We start from the raw sequence: 17,939 nt of genomic DNA, 5'->3' as shown, positions 1-17,939 counted from the left end.
AAAAATATTTATTATTTAATAATTTTAAAACATTCACAAAATGTAATCATGTCCCCAATGCTGTGTGGGCGGGGTTCGATTCCCCGCCGGGGAGCTAATTTGAGACAGGCTGTCGTTGATTTGGTGTGTCCTTCCATGACAATCTGGTCGTGATTGTGGTGTGGTGGTGAAAGAAGTACACAAAACGATTTATATAGTTTATTTAAACGACGAAATGCTTTATTTATTTGAAACTTTCAACGCTTACTCTGGCGATTTTTTTACAGAAATATTTGAACCGTTAATAACATACATCAGTTGAGCTTTAACAGCCGATATAATAACAAGGTATCACAAACAATAAAGAATAAAAAATGTGTGGCTGACAGCCGACTCACGAAACTATCGGATATTGAACAGGGTGGTCCATGCTCCGGGATGAAGTTGTTGGTATAATGGTGTATGAATGTACAGTTGTTGAAAATAAAACAATAGTTGTGGCACACAATAAATGACAGTACGGCACGTCACCGTTGGTCGGACAAGACTGACTGGTGGAGTGTGGTCGGGTGGTAGGTTCTCCGGTTAACTTTTATATTTAGGGCAAGACTGGTCGTGATATTACGTTATGCAATAACGATTAAGTTTGTGTCCAACACTATATGTCTATATGTATTCTTGTTACTTCTTTTAATGCGACTTGCCTTTACGTCCCGCCATGTGCCTTTGCGGCGCAGTGGGTGAGTCGACGGTTTCGCGCTGTCGTGGCCCGTGGTGGTGGTTGACAAAAGTATAGACTGTACTTTGTACTGGTTGCCGCTGCGTACCATGTCATCTAAATTATTTAACAAAATTAAAAATATTTTAGTAAATAATTATCTTATTTATACAACTTGTTTAGTAAATTAAATATAAATTAAGGTACTTACATATATAAAAAATTAAAACGAAAACAAACTTATATTATGAGGAATTATAAGCAGGGCTCATAAGTAGCATACCCTCAATTGTATCTTTGCAGATGATATTACTTTATTCAATAACGTTTAAGTTTGAGTCTAACACTGTATATACTAATTGTTACTTCTTTTAATTATAGTTAATCTCACCTTAACTATTTTTGTAATTATATTAATTTATATTATCATTAGTCACATATTATGTTTCAATTTCTCAAATTATTGTAATATTATTATTTTTTACTGTTTTTCTTTCGATTTATACTTTACTTATTTAAAATAATATTTAATTTCACCAATTATACACATATAATAAAACATGTATTGGGCTTTTAGCCCGTTTAAATTACAAATAAATAAATAACGTGACGTTGTGTATGGTGGTCATTGGTGACACGGTACGCAAAAGACAAAAGTTGTCGTGACAACGTTTACGATGCGAGAGCGAAGCCGCCGGTGGCCAGTACTCGTTTTGTACGACTTGCCTTCGCGTCCCGCCCTGTGCCTTTAGGTATTAAACATTAAAAGAAACGCTTTATGAGTTTTTAATTCAAAATCATTTGAATCAGATCATTTGTTCAGACGCACATAAAAATATTTTGAATGTAGCTACGCTCTACGTTTTCATACAATACACATGTCATGTGAAAATGAAAATATGATATTATCCAAATATTTTTACAACGCAACTAACTAGGGTCTACTATAACAGATGCAGTCTATCTATAATATATGTTTCTTATTTTACTCAAAGAACATTCAAACCAAAATGTGCATTATAAAAATAATAATGAATGTTAATAATAATTGTAATATAAGCTATAAAAAGAAAACTTCTATGAATTTCTAACTGAAAAAAATTTAAGACTTTTCAGGATTTTGATGAATTTTGTAAAATATTCAACTTTAAATGAACTAAGAAATAGTTTTGTCAATGTATCTTTAATATTTTTGATCAATGATTAAAGCATTTTATGAGAACCCTTGCGTTAAATTTTCAATTTGTAATAATTAGTATTTGCTTCAAAATACCGCAATTATTATGGGTACCTATGCAGGCAATCCTATGGTTTTTTGGTAAGATGTTCAATGTCCATTTCTGAGGACATGTAGTATGATTGCCTTTTATTATGCATAATGTAAAATTAAACGTATTAGTATTTAGTGTATTACAATGATTAATATATCAACACTAGTACCTATATTAGTTTTCGCTTGAAATTGTATATAGAGAGTGTACAGAAATACCTACTTTTTTCAAAATATTCTGTTTAGGAATTTAATGAAACAATAGTATATTTCTTAAATTATTTATTTTCTGTATAATTTTCATAATTTTTGTTTTACGTTTAAGGTATCAATTTTTATATTTTTTTTTTTAGGCTTTTCTGTTACACTCTGTGTAGGTATATATAATATACCTCCAATTTCCTATACATACCTACAACCTACCTCCAAAATTAATCGGACATATTATGTTTCTTAACACTAATATAGTATTATACCAAGAACTGAGATATCTTAAAGTTCGTTTAATATACCTATATTATTACCTATATACGTCGTGGTCATCCGTGTGTGGGTGTAAAATTTTACATCAAATCGTTTCTTTCCATTGCAGTCGTATATTGTTTTAATATACGTACTACATGATATCTAATATATTAATACAATTAATTGTTCACCATTAGACAAGTAAGGTTAGGTTTAATTTTGTTTTATTGAAAATATAGGATATAATTATTAAATACAGGTATTAAAAGGTTCACAATTAGGAGGGGGATGGCACTGGCTACAATATTGCCCTGGGAGCCAAAATGTTGTGATCGAAAATTTGTTCCCTTATTAATTATTAAAACTTTTACAATTTAAATTATTTTAATAAAAGTAATATATATTATCAATGTATTATGCTATTTGAAATTAAAACAACTAATGTATTTATAGATTTACATCACATACACATTACATTAATTATAAATAACTTAAAAAGTCAAAAAAAATTTAAAATTGTATGCTGTATAAAAAATCTAGATTCTTTCAAATTAATATGTGCAATAACTTTTTTCACAATAAAATAAAAAAAATGAAATGCTTATAAAGAAATCATTGTAATATTGTATTCATTTTTATTTTACTTACCTATACTTTTTTTTATAAAAAGTATAATATGTTTATTTAACATTGTTTTTCCTAGAGATTTAAGAGATAGGTAATACATGAAAATATGAAATATTAGAAGGAATACAGTTTGTTAGATGCAAACCGATTTTCGTGAATTTTTTTCTTCAAAATTGTGTTTTCCATGCTTAATGATATATTAAGCTTAAAGTATGTTAGTATAAAAAAAATCGGTCAAATTTTCTGTAGAAGTAATAAAATTAAAAAAACTTCAAAACCTTAAAAAATGTTTTATAAATGTGAGTTTGTTTATCTTTATAATTTTGGTGAAATTAGAAATTACCTATTGTACTTACTGAATATTATATTGTTAATAAAGAAATTTAATAAAAAAAACCCCCGACGGATGGGAATTCGCAAACTCGTGTATAACTTTGAAACTAAGTCCGACCGACTAATTCTGTTAGCTTCAATTATTGTTCTTAACTCAAAGAAAAACAAAGGTTTTCAAAAAAATAAATTTCAAAATCAAACCACATTTATTACCCAAAATAATAGGTTCCTTACATTTTAAGAAATAACTTTTTAGGGGAGGAAAATGTTTAGATACGGCCCGGCTTTTAACCTAGATTCTGGTTCAGTCGCAGGTTCTCTTAATTATATTATTTTATTGAAAACTTCTTGTTTTTGGTTTTGGTATAATCGTTTATATATAAAAAAAATAGTTATATTACTAAAAATTAAATTATTTTTTAAATATAACAAACTCGTTTTTCATCTCTACATCTTTAAGTAGTAATTTCATAATATTAATAACTGTTATAACAAACATTTTTAAATCGAAGGAACTAAAAATATAATAATTTTGAATTGTGTGAGTAAATAACTAGTTCCCAATCTTTTTTTTGGATTATTGAATTCTAGACTAGGTTCTTTTCGGTTTGGTTTTAGTTTATATTTCAATTGTTCATCGCTTCCCAGAGGTCTTACACGATATCGGCCAATACGGTATCAGTCACCGCGTTTATAAATTTATATTTGTAATTTTGACTGCATAATCAGACGTAAAATAAAATATAGTCAGAATAATTCTGCAAATACAAATCATTTACACGCGTTTTATTATAAATTCGTTTAGTTGGCGATTGCACACGTATCGTTTAATATAATGGACAGTGTTTAACTGCAATACAAAAATAAACAACTTTATCGGTCAATTTCCAAAGTTGAATTAGTCGAAATAACCGAGATAAAAATGTCAATAGAAATGTAAAGAATATTTTTTAAGGTTATTATTTATTACTATGAAATAAACAATTGTGAATGATGGAATAAAGAATGGGTCATGCCATGTGAAAATTAAAATTGTCTGATAATATATTTTTATAAAATATCCATATTTATTAAGCAACTATACCTAATAACTATTAATAATAATTATACGATCGTAAATTTTTTTTGTTTCATAGACATGTATTAAATAAACACTAAGCTAAAATTTTACCATTTTAGTAATATTAAATAAGATTAATAACACAAATCACATTATGTCAAACATATTTATATAAAACAAAAAAATCGATTAAGTTTTAACATAAAATATAGGCCATCACTTTACCAGTCTCGGTGTTTCTTCGTTTTCGACAGTCCAATATTGACCAGAACTACCTTTTTCCAGAATATAAATTAAAGCTCCGCCAACATTATCAGATCTAAAAAATTGAAAGAAAAACTTGTAATTTTACTGAACCCAATATTATTATTTAATCATTAGTTGCTTAAACTAAAAAATAAAGTATAGTACCCTTACACATTTCTTGGACATAATGCCATAGTTCTTATATTTAGGTGATGTGAACTCCGTACGTCCTTAAAGGAAAAAAAATATTAAATTATTTAAAGTTTAAATAATACGTACAAAGAAAGTACCTAAAGAACTAATTATCAAATTATGTATAGGTACCTAACTGTATTTTCACTAAGAAAATAAACATAAATTTGTTTTTAATTTTTTGCATTAACAATAGCGTCAAGCGTACACTTTTTTATTTTTGAATAAATTCATATTATGCAAAAAAACACATACGTCATAAATGCATTACGTGGTTATAATATATATTATATTATTTATTTATAACTTCCACATCGTTAGTCAGGCCCGTATTTAGGGGGGTTAGGGTGGGCAATGCCCCCCTTGTGAAATTTTGGGGGGTGGTAAATTTTTATGCATTTCTTTTTTTGAATTTAGCCAACCAACTTGGAATAATAAATTATGATTGTATTAAATATTGAAATGTTTTTTTCCCATATATTGTATTGTCGATTTATCATTGGAATTTTAGTTGAAGTTTTATACGGGATATTTTTATGAGTGCCCCGGGGCGCCTAAATTCTAAATACGGCCCTGGCGTTAGTAATAAACAAATATTGAAAAAAACGCCTACCTACCTACTAATAATTATTTAAAATACTACTGAAGGTTATACCATCATATACAATATACAGACATAAGTAAGACTACTTATACTTTGGTCGGCATCGAGTCATCATTCATATTTCATACTATGTATAATAATGTATACATGCTACTGTAGTAGGTACACTAATTCGTACATATATAACTATACTTAGGTCAAAATATTTATCTCATAGGCACAGAAATTTTGCAGCATTAATGTTACACGTTCAAAAAGTAAACACATATAAAATGTACAATGTAATAAAGAGGGTTTGGGATTTAAGCACCTGAAATAATTAAAATAAGCCCTTAAAAAGCACTCAATAATAACTACATTAAAAACACTGAAATAAGCAAAAAAAATGAATTTTAATTTTAATCCCCCTTCCCCAAAAATGTTTTGATAAAAATATACCATCCCTCAAAATGTCCATGGTTTTCCTCTTATTCTGCTATAAAATATACTAGATATTTATAGCTGCAATGAGTAAGTACCTAGCAATAACTTTCGATGATTATTATAACCAATTAGTTTTTATTGGTGGCTTAGGATCGTGGTGATCTCAAAATAAAAAAAAGGTGGATAAGTGGATGTCTACGCCCTGCTGTACAGTAGGTTACAATTGGGTCACTGTAATGGATGGTGTTAAATTTGATATAATATCATTGTATAAGAAAAACGATTCTGAGCGAAAACGGTCAGTCAGCCTATGATATTACCAAGTATATTTGATGATATTATTGTGAATAAAGTAATTTATATATAACCTATTTACGTGGAGCCTTGTTTTAAATTTTCAATCCTTAGCCATAAAAGTTAAAAATTTTATACATTTTTAACTACAAAATAATTAATAAATTATAAATTTGATAAATGTTGTCAAAATTTGAACTTTAAATGCTTATAAAAAAAAATTGTGCCTATGTATTTTTAATATTTTTCAACTGCTATTAGAATGATATATCAGGAGCCTTATATTAAATTTTCACGCTTTTTTACCCAACAAATAAAATTTTATTGATATTTATAGAAAAAAAAACTAAAAAAATTGAAAACTGACAATGTCCGTAAACAGCTCAAAAAGAGTCAAAATATTTTCAAAATGTTATGGTGTATAGAAAATGCTAATATAAACATTCAGTGAAATTTTCAAGTATCTACAGTCATTCGTTTTTTAATTACAATAAAATAAGAAAATTGTTACATGAGTAATCGAGTCAATATAAAATGTTGTAAAAATATAAATTTCAGACGCTCATAAAAATTGAATTTAAGTTTCTTGTAGACATTTTTTTTTTTATAAAGATAGACAAACTTATGAATAATCTTATATTACATTTTCAAATCTTAGATTTAAAAATGAAAAATTTTTATGAATTCTCAACTTAATATAATTTGCCAATTTTTGTGATTTTTCCGTATTTTGTCAAGATTTGAACTTTAAATGCTTATAAATAAAAACTGTGACTAAGGATTTTTAATTTTTTTCATCTGCTTTTGAAACAATAACCTAGGAGCCTTCTATTAAATTTTCAAGCTTTTTTACTCAACAGATAAAATTTTATTGATATTTATAGGAAAAAAAACTAAAAAAATTGAAAACTGTGAATGGCCGTAAACAGCTCAAAAAAAGTCAAAATATTTTGTAAATTGTATGGTGTATACAAAATGGTAATATAAACATTCAGTCAAAATTTTATGTGCCTACGGTCATTTGTTTTAGAGTTACACCAAAAACCAAAATCGATTTTCTCAAAAACAGATTTAGCGTAGAAATACCCGGTTTTCCTTAATTTTTCTTTTGTTTTTCATGGCGCTTTTGAAAACTAAGGAAAGAAAATGTTGAAGAAAATCTAATCATTTTTACTGCCCTAAAAGGTGATAACAGACACAAAAATAAAAAAACACACATTGTAGTAAAATCAATACATTCATCGTTTCACTCAGAATCTAAAATATATTTTTATAAAAAGCAGAAAAATTAATGAAAAGAATTTTATAAAAAAAATCATCAAAATAATAAACAAAAATTTGCACTTTTAAACTTCATATTAATCAAAATCGTAATAACATGACATCAATTTTATTTTCACTCTCTTAGATTTTACATTCGTATCAAAAATATATTCAAATGGTTTAAGTACCGAAAAAATAAAATAATACCTAGATATGTAAGTTTGAATACGAGTTGGGACAAATGCTGAAATTGTTTGAATACCTAAATTTTTATTTTTTATCTTCCTCGGATTGTTTGAAATAAATTTTTATTTCATAGAATAAATAATATCATAGTTGATTTATAAATTACATGGAAATAAAATTAATATTTATACGTTTTTACATATTTTCAATTCTTTGCGGACCGAACTATGACGACAAACATGATAAATGATAATATAATGGTATTATACAAGAACGAGTTGAATATACCGTGACCTAATCTAATGCTTCCATTGTGAATTTGTGATAAACCTTTTTTCGCTCTTATTATATAACTGGCGTGGTTGTACTGCTGTAGCACTTATCTCGTTGGACACCTCTGGTTATATATTATCGTTATAGTTTGTATCACACGGTATACTTTATAATAATATAGTACCTACCTAGTTTTGAACTCAAAAAATAAACCCCTATTTTCCACAGATATGAATTATTTCGTGAAAACCGCAGAGAGTTTTAAATTCCTAATGAATCATAATTATAATCATTATATTTTATTATAACGAAATTTTATAGCGTATTACATAGGTACAAACAGTTGATTTTTTTTTTTACGCACTACGCACAACACTCATTTATAATTAAATTTCTGTGATTTTGAAAAAGTTGACATTAAGATGAGCAAATATGTGAATATGGTATATTTATAAAAAATATTCTACGATTTTTCAATTTAATTCTAGCTTTTTATTAGAGCCTTCTAATGAGTAATGACTAATATTTTAATATGCGTTTTCAATTAAATTCAAAACGGCCAAATTAAAAGCGTTAAAAACACAAAATATCCCTGTGGTACGCCGATATCAGTATTACCATCAAAAATTATTTAGTGGTACCTGCAACCTACATAATGGGTACCTTCCTATAAATATATATAAGTACCTACACAGAATAAAAATGGTACCTATAACGGACTAGACAGCCGCGTGTCTGAGCTCTATCAGAATGGATGAGAAGGCGATAAACATTTTTTAAATACAACTTGTGGTAGTTGATATAGTTTTGTTTATTTACAGTAATATTTTTAATTTATTCTAATTTTACAATATTGTATTAGATATTAGAGTACCTAATACAATATTGTATTATATACTAGATTACCTGAGTACCTAGAGGTACAATTACTGTAAATACAAATTAATACATACAACAAAATAAACCAAGGTTCAACTCTCATGGGTAGGGCGATCCACCCTCCCCCCTCGCCATGAATACTCCACTGCATCTCAATAAACTTACACCGATCACTTTCGTGTACCCGACAACGTTGTTTGTCGCCGACCCGCAGCACGTTGTCTGCACCACCGTCCCGCCTTTGCCTCCGTTCGGGGCTCCCAAGTACTTGATTGCTAGAAGCGTTCCACTGACCACTCCACCCTATAATCACGTGTCAATCGTATAATTATATATGAGTACCTACCTACAACGACGGTGCTGTGAACCCATATATGTACCCAGATATGTGGGCCAATAGGTATACAGACAATACGTACGCGTGTGAAGTGGCGGATCCAGGGCTTAATTTAGGGGGGGGCAACTGACCCCTTTGCCCCTCCTGGATCCACCACTGCACGTGTGGTCGTGCACGATCATTATTTATAATACACAATAATTATTAATATCTTGCAGGTGGGATATGCCTACATAGTGAACACGCATGATCGCATCGTTCATTTCGTCCCGATCGTCGATTGATACGTCGAGCTCCATGTCCGCCGTGTTGTTAACGACGATGTCTAGTCGCCCAAAACGATTTATGCACGAAATGAAGGCGTCTGCAAAAAATACATTACAAAAGTCCAGAAATAATATCACAGCTTGTACGACATTATAATGCAATAGGCTTATATATTATGTGTATATATTGTATGGCACTATATGTATAATATATAGAAAAACAAACAAACAAAATAAAATTATAAATGTCCAGTGGCGGATACAGGGCTAAATTTTTTAAGAGGGGGGGGGGGGGGGGGTAAAGTACAGAAGTTGGCTAACCAGGGTACGTATTGGACACACAACATTTACACATTCATAATATCTATAATGCGTAGAGAACCTGAACCCATGTAAGGAACGTGCCTCTGCGTACTCTCTGTTCGGTTAATCACATATTGACCCTCCACCCAAAACGTTTGTACAATATCAAACTTTACACCATATCATCCTAAGATTCCGGACAAGAATCAAGTATTATAGACTAAAATACATACACTTATACATATTAAATAATATTTATATATATATATATATATAATGTCCTATTGTCCTACCTACGTCCTACCTAATTGGTATATGTGAGAAATATGAATATACTTTGTAAAATAATTCACTTACTATTATATTTTTGTTCTAAATGACTAAATGATATATTATAATAATATGATACCTATTCATATGTTTTATTTTTATATGAACAAAAAAATAATATTGATTATCGAGTAGATACTGATTATAGTATTTATATACTTTCTATTCAACGTTTAGAGAAAAACATTTGAAAAATAAATAAATTTTAACCAAGCCAACAATGGTCATTATTTCGTCATCGGTCCCAATAGGTCTACAGTATAATTGGGAAGGAAAATTGTGAATTAATAATTAGCTCTTGAATGCACGTATAGAAAATATGTATTGTACTATTGTATTTAAATTATATAGGTATAACGCATATTATACATTTATACGTTCATTTGGGGCACAATTGTATTGTGATTTTATCAGGTAAAAAGGGACGGGGCGCAATCATGTTGTAATTAGTCGGGTCAAAAAAAGAATAAGTGCGCAACCGCAGCTGATGAAAAGTGCAATCAAAATAAAAAGTTAAGGGTGTACTGGATTTAACGGTTGAAGGGGAGTAGACGAGTACTGACACTGCACATATTTATTGTTTTTTTTTTAGTTTTATAAATCTGTTGAAGGTAGGTATATACAACGCAGTCAGTCTATATCTATTATCTAAGGGTAAATAATTACCAAGCGGGGATAACTGGATTTTTTTTTAATCTCTTTTTTTTCGTATTGTTGATTGGTATTAGAGTTCTCAATTCTTTGAGTGTTCTTAGGAATCCAATTAAGTGTTATAAATAAAATCTTTAAGTTCAATTTCAGACACGCCATTCCTGAAAAATATCGTCAGAGGCTATTTACGCGTCCCTGATTAAATCACATTTTTGGGGCCACTGGTAAGAAAACCTTAAATCCTTAATCGTTTTAAAAATAATATTAATAATAGCGAAATAAGAACAAAAATAAGTATTTTGCCCGGTAAATGTATTCTTCTTCTCCAGCTGTATTATCTATGCTTTTTTCCACATGCATTTTATTTTATTAAATTTCTACATTTTTATTTATCCCATGTAAGACACCAGAGCAATTATTATGTAATATATTTACCTGGGATTATAATAAGTAAGTTCATACAAAAAAAAAATTGTATTATTATAATTTAAAGCCAATTGCTATGTTAGGTAAATGATTTCAAACATTTAATTTATATAGGTAAGGAAAAACATATTATTTCAACAAAAAACTAAAAAATTGAAAACATTTTCGTTTGCGCTAACCTAAATACGAGTGTCGAGTATAATATTTATTATTTATTACCCACATATTATATGCTGCAAGCAACAGAAGACAGAACATCAACAAATTCCAATCATGGTGGATGTATATAATATATATAATATTTATATATTAATGAACATATATATATATATAAATTGTCAAAGGTGGGCAAGTTAATGAAAATAATTAACTGCAGCAAGTTAAGTTAATTCAATTATAGGGTAATTGCCTCCAGTTAAGTTAAAAGTTAACAAAAAAAAATTTAACTAGATAAGTTTAAAGTTAAGATAGAAAATAAAATAAACTTATCTCAGTTAAAAAAAGTTAATTTTTTTCAAGGTACAATATTTTTAAGTCATAAACTGCGATAGTATTTGGTATACACAAACATTTACCAAGACGTGCAACACGCTATGTAAAAAATTAGATTATTATAATATATAATTCGAAAATAAATAACCAAAATCGAAGTCAGTATTTTGTAGTTGATTACGCATGAATCGAATAGAAAATTAACTTAACTACACGACAATGATCATTAATTATAAAAAGTTTAGTTACAACAATAAACATAAGTATAACATAACTGAATACGTTAATAAGTTAAAAACAAAAATAATTAACTAGTTAAGTTAAAAAAAAATTAACTTTTTAACTTTTACTAAATTGTATACATGTTTCCAGGCTAGGTGTACGAGAAGATAATATTGAATATGACGTATTGATGATTCGAACAGTTTTTTAATTGAAAAATAATTGAGTAGATTAAGTAGGTTAACTAAATAGGTACTTAAATTCTTACTTATTAAATACGGTCCTACTTTTTAATTGTTCCTATTTAATACAACACAGCTGCGGATTTAGGTTTAGTTTTTTCTGGTCTGTAACAACCCTGCAGATTGTTTTAATATTAATAATAATACTAATAATATATATTTGTCTAACAATATACGCAGGTAATTACTATAATCAAATATAAATACCGTGGTAGTTTGGTGCTTGATTATAAATTAGGTCACGTTAAACAAAACTAAAATATATTTTAGTATATTGTATATATTATTATCACGTATTATGTTACAAACATGCCTAGGATTCTGGCCTCCCCTACAAATACAGGTGGAATATTAAATATATATATAGGTTCCACCATGTACAGAGTCAGAGTGATTTTTTAAGTCTTCTCGCTATTTGAACGCTTAAATTATGAATAATCAAATTTTAATTTTTGGAATAATGTTTTAATACCTTACGCTTTAAACCCTAATTTTTGATTAATTCAAAATTTTGTACCACTAAATGTTAATCCTGTGAAAATACACATTTCTGTTTTTTAAATAGGAACCCCCTTCTTTCATTTATTCAAATATTTTTTTGAGAAATTTTACGTAATTATCTGAATCAATATTTGAATGAATAGTTTTTGAGTTAGATAACTTTGTGTACTAAGGATATATTATTATATATTGACATAATTATTATTGTCCATGGTAATGGGTTAAGTAGAGGGTTAATATGAGGGCTTAAATGATTTTAAAATTTTAATAATTAGTAATTACCTACTATAGTTGATCTATTAAAATAAATAATTTATAGTGATTATAATTTTTAGTACCTACCTATATACATTTTAATAATTCAGGAAGTACTCATTAGAATTTTGATTAAAATACATCAACATTTTCAAGACAATCATCCACTAAATAATTTGCAATAAAAAAGGGGATTCTAATTTAATTAGAATATATTAAAATAGATGTTTGTATCACATCGGGACACTTCTACAAAGGACTAACTTCTATAAATCAAAATTTGTATAAAATAGATGAGTTATTAAAGGGAAAAATTGGCATGCTTAAAAAATCACCCAGTATAGTTAAACTGAATTATTTACAAAAACTCACTTTCAAGTTGTGTTTGATTTGCAACGGCGCACTCCAATGCCAAAGTACTTCCATCACCAAACGTATTATCGAATTCTTTGGCGACCGATTGACAGTCTTCCAAATTTACATCGCATAATGCCACCTAATTGTAAAATGTAGGTGTTCTCGGTGAATAGGAACGTCATAATTATTATTTTAACTAAATTAACCGTAGCCAGCAGGGGGTCACTTTGGGCCCCGAAATTGTTTTTATGAACAATGGTGTCATAAAGCAACTGCAGGTGACAAGTATTCTAGTTCTGCAAAAACTAAAAATGAATGCCCCCATCCTCCTACCGAAAAAAAAACCAATGTTTCGGCTAAGTACGAAACTGAGGTGTAAGTTGAAAATAAAAATCTTTGTACGCTGCGTGCACTGTATTTCTATAATCCTATACGATATATACATAATAATAATTCAATATATATTTTTATCTTCTAATCCCCCCCCACACACACACACAGCATTGACTAGGTCCACTTTGGTACCAGAAAATATTTGAAGATTGGAAGTAATTTTTTTTTTGGAATAATTTAAAACCATTATACATTAATCGCTCCGCTCAGAATCTAAAATGTATTTAAATATAACGCGTTTACGCTGTTCGATATACAATACCTAACCTATTTACTGTAAAAAAAAAATCACCCAATACCCGGTGGTAATTGGTGTACATAATAATATTATTATATTACACACCTTGACGCCTTTCTGGAGCAGATGTTTGGCATACCCGTATCCAATTTTTGACGTGGCTGCGGTGATCAATGCTACCTGATTCACAAGTCCGGACATCGTATATCATACGATTTTGCTCGACAAATATTTTTATAATATCACGAGGGCGTGCAGCACATCCAATACCGCCTATGTCGTCGGACGCCGTCCGACGGTTGTAACTATTTGTTCGATTTCAGGTGAATATCAAAAGCAATATATAATTAGTTATAGTTACCTATTACAATACCTGGGCGAAGGTAAAAATTGTACCTCGAGACGAACGCGAGGTCGTCCACCCGACGAATAATAACGATGCGATGCAACACTTGGGTGGCTGCAAGTCCTTCACTGGTCCGCAGAATTTCTCGTCGGAAAGTTTCGTCTATCTACGTCGACTGTTGGATTTCTCATTAAGTTATAATACAATATTGTTGCATATAATAATATTACAATGACTAATAATTATTGTATGTAAACAGTTGGAATTATTAGGTTTAGGTGTATCACGCGCAATTTGAAATGGCTGTGACTTGTAGCCCATCTATAGTGTTTATGAATAAAAAATGTTAGCTAATTCCTGACTACGTGGATATTTTATTTGGTAGGCACACGTACTAGGACCGAAGTATTTCGGAACGGAAAGGTATACATTGATAAAGTTCAAAACCTATAGGTAGGTATTTTCTATATCATCATATAGATACACGGTAAACGCACAAATGCGCAAAAGAAAATATTTTATCGACAAATATACGACCGTTTGGTATAGCTATGTGTATATACATACCTACCTAGGTATATGCTGATCATGTCAATAAAATATCTGAAAAATGTTGTTCGAATTAAAATATAATATATCGTATATTAATGTGACAGTATAGTAGGTACCTATACAATGACTTTATAGTAGGTACCTAGGTGGGCGTACTGTCTACTTGGTAGTAAATAGGTAAATATATTATTTGGAAAAAACTAATGAAATATTAGTTTACTATGATAAGTTTGCTGTAGGTATTATGCAAATCACATTTGTAGACTCGTGATAATAAAACGCGTAATAATTAGGTAGGTACTTGAACTTAACTTTTGAACTATTTTGAGAAATAAAGATATACGTTTGGAACAATTGATAAAATATTAACAGATAAAAAAAATGACTATTTATGACCAAATCATACCGTAGGTATTGAGACGGCACCACGGTTAAGGTTAAAATTTTTCCACATTTGGCAAATACCTACTTTTTCACTTTAGTAGGCGAATCTAAGTGAGGAGGAAGTAGGTAGGTACCTGTCCATTACTCATAAGTAGGTATCCACACAAAAATATAAAATTATGCTAATTATTGTGGTGGGTAGTCCATAAATTTTATAGAAAAATCCAAAAACACGAATGTGCACATAAATAATACACACCTAATAGTACCTACCTAACTGTGGAATATATCGAGTAGACAAGATTCGGTAATAAGAAATTTTTTGAAAAAAACATGTCAAGTGTGACAGTCCTAAACCTTCTGTTTAAATCATATTTTATAAATTGGTCCAAAATGGATCTCCCTAAAATAAATAGATACCTACCTACCGATTACCGATGAAAGATTTTAGTAGTAAATTAATTAAGCTAATTATATTTGAATTAGGTAATCAACATAACCTAAAATGAATCGATGATTGCATTTAAATTGAAATAGCTTAGGATATGATTTTAAAATTTATATAATATTACAATGTATTATTATGTAAGTAAGAGTGTAGACCATACAATATATTTGTATTTTTATGAGCATGTGATTATATTATATTTATTGAAAATAGACTTTACTTAATATTTTGTAGTGCTGAATATCATAAATACCTACGACATATTGTTATCTATTTTGACTAAATAACTTTAATTAACGTCATATTTTTTGCCATTGTTTTGTAATTAGTAAACAACTTTATGATTGATGTTTATTGAAATAAGGTATTAGGTAAATCATTTTATAAATATATTGATTGAATTTTACTTATCAAGTAGGTACCTATGATTCATTTTATTTATTGTCACATCAATGTTCCTCATTTTAATCCTTTAGTATATACCTACCTATTGACAAATTTAATAAGTAGTAAGTACCTACCTAAATGTGTATAATAATATATTTAAGTTAATTAATCTTAAATTATAAATATTTCATATTATATTATAATCATTAATCATCTGCTAATTATAGGGCTTTTTTGCCCAACACTGCTTTTATATTCTCACTCATAAATAATTTATACTTTTCCATTAATGGGCGTACTCAAGGGGGGGGGGGGGGGTAGAGGGTTCAAACACTCTCTATGGACACTTAATTACTCTGCGCGTTCGGTACGTTGGTTAATCTTTTATTACCTACTTATTCACTCACAAAAACAATAAGAATATTCTACTACTATCTATACATTACATTTGTCATTTATACATTAAATAGTTACGTTCTGTTTTCGTTTACAGTCGGGTGTAAGTTTTCGAACAAGGAAAATAAGTAATTGTGTATTTGTGTAGATAGTAATTAGTAACAAATGTAGGTAGTTGGATAATTAATAAATAATATACATTTTAAATCATTACTATTAATAAGAATAATTTGAGTTGATTAAAAAAATATTAAATTAATTAAAAATATTAAAATGTTGTAGTTTTATTAAAAATACATCTAAAATATTTTATAAGACATCGATTAGTACAAACTGTTGGTTAGCACAACTTAATTTGATGTATTTTAATGTCATATAAGGTGATGGTATAAAATTATATATTTTATATGTATGTATTTTGATAATGTATTAATCAAATACTTAATAACCATCAGCAATTTTATGTAGGCTAAAATAAAAATCTATTTTTTATCTTATTTTATTATTTTTTATCGGAAGTTTTTCAAGTACAAACTGAATAAAGACAATAATTTAATTCCTTAATGCTTCTGCATTTTCAATAGATTTTCCTATATTATTATTAAAAAAAAATTATATAGGTGACAGAGCTTTTCAAAATAAAACTATTGTTGAAAGTTACCTAAGTACCTATCAATTAAATAACTTAATATCTCTTTCAACATTAAATATCAATGACGATGCATAAATTATACCTTCAATTATAAAATAAATTTGGTTATGCATAACATTAAACAATAAATAAATGGATCAGCTATTTGCACTTCAAATAATATTGAATACACATAATATATTATGTAGTGAGATGGGAGAGGACAAAATACCACTTTCAACATTTTTTGATAAAATAGATATACTTTTAACATCTATATCAATATTGTTTTCAACCGTTGTGCCACAAGCATTCTCTAGGTATGCCAAGAGCTTCTGAGTTTTATATTTTAAATTATTATTAGCAAAAATATAATAAAATATGAATGTTTAATAAAGTACAATTTTTTTTATCTAATTAGGTGTAAAATTAAAAAGTAATAAGTCTTTATTGTCGAAAAAGTTGTTTATGACTGAGACATGTGCCGTGAACATTTTATCAAGAGAACAATGTACTGTGTTTATAAACAAAAGGTTCAAAAACCACTGATCTATACACTACTGTCATATTATGCATAATTTTCAATTAAAAAAATGCATATCAAGTTCCTCAAATTTAAAAGTATGTTTGGTTCTAATATTGAAATTTTAAATTGATAAAATAAAATGTTTTTTTTTTTTTAATAATATTAATTAATTACAAGTAGGTATTAACTAATTTATTAATTGGTAAAATGCTAGAGGAGCTAAGCAACATGGTTTATATGTATGTAAAGAGATAACTGATAATTTATATTAATATAATATAATAATATTTTAATATGTTTTGGGACAAGCAACAGAAGGGTTTACAAACAGAAATACTTAAAAGCAGGAGCTAAGCGAATTTTTTAGGAGTAACAAGCCCCCAACACTAAGGTTAAGAATGTATTATGAACAATTTTATTTCTCTCCTCCTGAAAAGTAGTAAA

At 28.4% G+C, this 17,939-nt stretch overlaps 1 protein-coding gene across 3 annotated transcripts; it reads right to left on the bottom strand.

Moving 5' to 3' along the window:
- Positions 1-202: 202 nt before the first annotated feature.
- Positions 203-14,577, bottom strand: LOC132941093 (15-hydroxyprostaglandin dehydrogenase [NAD(+)]-like). 3 transcript variants are annotated; one of them, XM_061008969.1, is made up of 8 exons: positions 14,187-14,577; positions 13,931-14,130; positions 13,210-13,333; positions 9,383-9,513; positions 8,978-9,115; positions 4,870-4,928; positions 4,678-4,771; positions 203-814 (listed from the first exon to the last, which is right to left on the bottom strand). In XM_061008969.1, the coding sequence occupies exons 2-8, from the start codon at positions 14,024-14,026 to the stop codon at positions 686-688; spliced, it is 771 nt and encodes a 256-aa protein (XP_060864952.1). In that variant the 5' UTR covers positions 14,027-14,130; positions 14,187-14,577; the 3' UTR covers positions 203-685. The 3 variants fall into 3 exon arrangements, with proteins under 3 accessions (XP_060864952.1, XP_060864953.1, XP_060864954.1); XM_061008970.1 differs by having other exon boundaries at positions 14,199-14,577; XM_061008971.1 differs by having other exon boundaries at positions 14,222-14,577.
- Between the last annotated feature and the right edge of the window lie 3,362 nt (positions 14,578-17,939).

Source organism: Metopolophium dirhodum, chromosome 3 (genome assembly GCF_019925205.1).
Source record: "Metopolophium dirhodum isolate CAU chromosome 3, ASM1992520v1, whole genome shotgun sequence".
NCBI lineage: Eukaryota > Metazoa > Arthropoda > Insecta > Hemiptera > Aphididae > Metopolophium > Metopolophium dirhodum.
This window is presented reverse-complemented; position numbering and strand designations above follow the sequence as displayed.